This window comes from Mus caroli, unplaced genomic scaffold (assembly GCF_978045245.1).
Source record: "Mus caroli unplaced genomic scaffold, Mus_caroli_1 scaffold_7, whole genome shotgun sequence".
Classification (NCBI taxonomy): Eukaryota; Metazoa; Chordata; class Mammalia; order Rodentia; family Muridae; genus Mus; species Mus caroli.
The window spans coordinates 91,506,324-91,507,918 of NW_028227262.1; the positions used below are offsets into that span (position 1 = coordinate 91,506,324).

Here is a 1,595-nt window from a genome sequence, read left to right on the forward strand (position 1 = left end):
CTGCAGTTTCCAGGGGAAGCCTCTTCTGTCTTCTGTGCATGTTAGGAATGCAGCCATGCATACATGCTGGTACAGCACTTGTACATACTAATAAAAATAAGTGAACCATTTTTTTAGAAGAGAGTCCGATTTTTTAAAGATTTATTTATTATATGTAAGTACACTGTAGCTGTCTTCAGACACTCCAAAAGACGGAGTCAGATCTTGTTACAGATGGTTGTGAGCCACCATGTGGTTGCTGGGATTTGAACTCCAGACCTTCGGAAGAGTAGTCAGGTGCTCTTACCCATTGAGCCATCTCACCAGCCCATAAGTGAACCATTTTTAAAGGAGGAGAAATAAACATATTTTAGAAAACCTAGTGGCACTTTGACTGCAAGTTTTTCAGCACATTTATTATTCTCTTATCAGAACTAATTTGTACCAAAGGAGTAATTGTGGGATAAGCATATACCAGAAACTTCTGAACAGTCAGGAGGACTGGGTCATACATCCATAACAGGAGTGAGGTGAATGAGATGATGAAATCCACCCAGTACATGACCACAAAGAAAACTACTAGCAGCAAGATGGTCCGGGTGGCCTTTTTTTCAGGGGATGTGCTCAGGCTGTTGATGCTATGAAGATGCTTGTATTGTCTCTGATGCTTGTGCAAAATATTCACCATGTATGCACTTGTGGTCAGCATGACTGCTACAAGAAACACATCTCTGGAGGTTGACAGAATAGCAATTAATTCCCTGATGATGTAGTTCATGGGGAAGAGTGAGCAGGATTTAGTGACCTTCACCTGCTTGGTCTCACTGGCATTGGTAAAACCACCAACAAAGAAAAGCATGTTACTACAAACAGACAAATTGAAAAACCAAATATAGAATAATGCATTGTTCATGTACTTTTTAAGTTTCTGTTTAAATTTTGCCAGCATAGAGGTACTGGGACTGATTGTGACAGCCTGGAAAATACTCAGGAGGCAGGTAATGCAGATAGAGAGGCCTCTCATTACCCTACTTGTATAAAAAGTTGCTTTACATTTTATGTCATTCTCAATGTTTAGAAACCCAAATATGTCTGCGAGCCAAATATTTCCTCCAGTGAGGAACATGATTATGTGAACCAAAGTCAGTTGACAGGAGATCAGGTCCATGGGTTTAGGTCTGTGACCTAGAATTATGAAAATATAGAAAAGAAGAAGAAACACATTGGGTAGAATTCCAAACCCAGCTTGGAAATAAAGGACATTCTCTATTGAGGACATAAATGCAGAGTATTCTCATCTTAAAAACATAGTAGCAGTGTATTTCATATATAAGGAAATAAAACAGCATACGTGAAACTTGTGATTCATTGGATGATGTGTATATATCATCATTCTATTTTCTCTAAGTCTTCATTCATCCTTCTCTTCTAATTCTGAGGTTCCAGAGTATTCATCATGGCCAAGATTTTTATATGCCATTCATGTGTTTCCTGGATATGAGATATTACAGATAATAAGTGCCTTTATATTCATAGCTATACAGAATGAATACTTTGTCTCATGCAACTAAGTCTAATGCATTAGAAATCCAAACCTATTGTTTTAAATTGTCTCA

The 1,595-nt window shown here is 37.9% G+C and overlaps 1 protein-coding gene across 1 annotated transcript; it reads right to left on the reverse strand.

Annotated features, from left to right (window-relative positions):
• Positions 1-358: 358 nt before the first annotated feature.
• On the reverse strand, positions 359-1,258 carry LOC110296676 (putative vomeronasal receptor-like protein 4). Its single transcript, XM_021165403.1, has one exon. The coding sequence runs from the start codon at positions 1,256-1,258 to the stop codon at positions 359-361; it is 900 nt and encodes a 299-aa protein (XP_021021062.1).
• Positions 1,259-1,595: the final 337 nt, after the last annotated feature.

Excerpts from the sequence above, each read along its gene's own strand:
- LOC110296676 (XM_021165403.1), bottom strand. The coding sequence starts at position 1,258 with ATGTCCTCAATAGAGAATGTCCTTTATTTCCAAGCTGGGTTTGGAATT.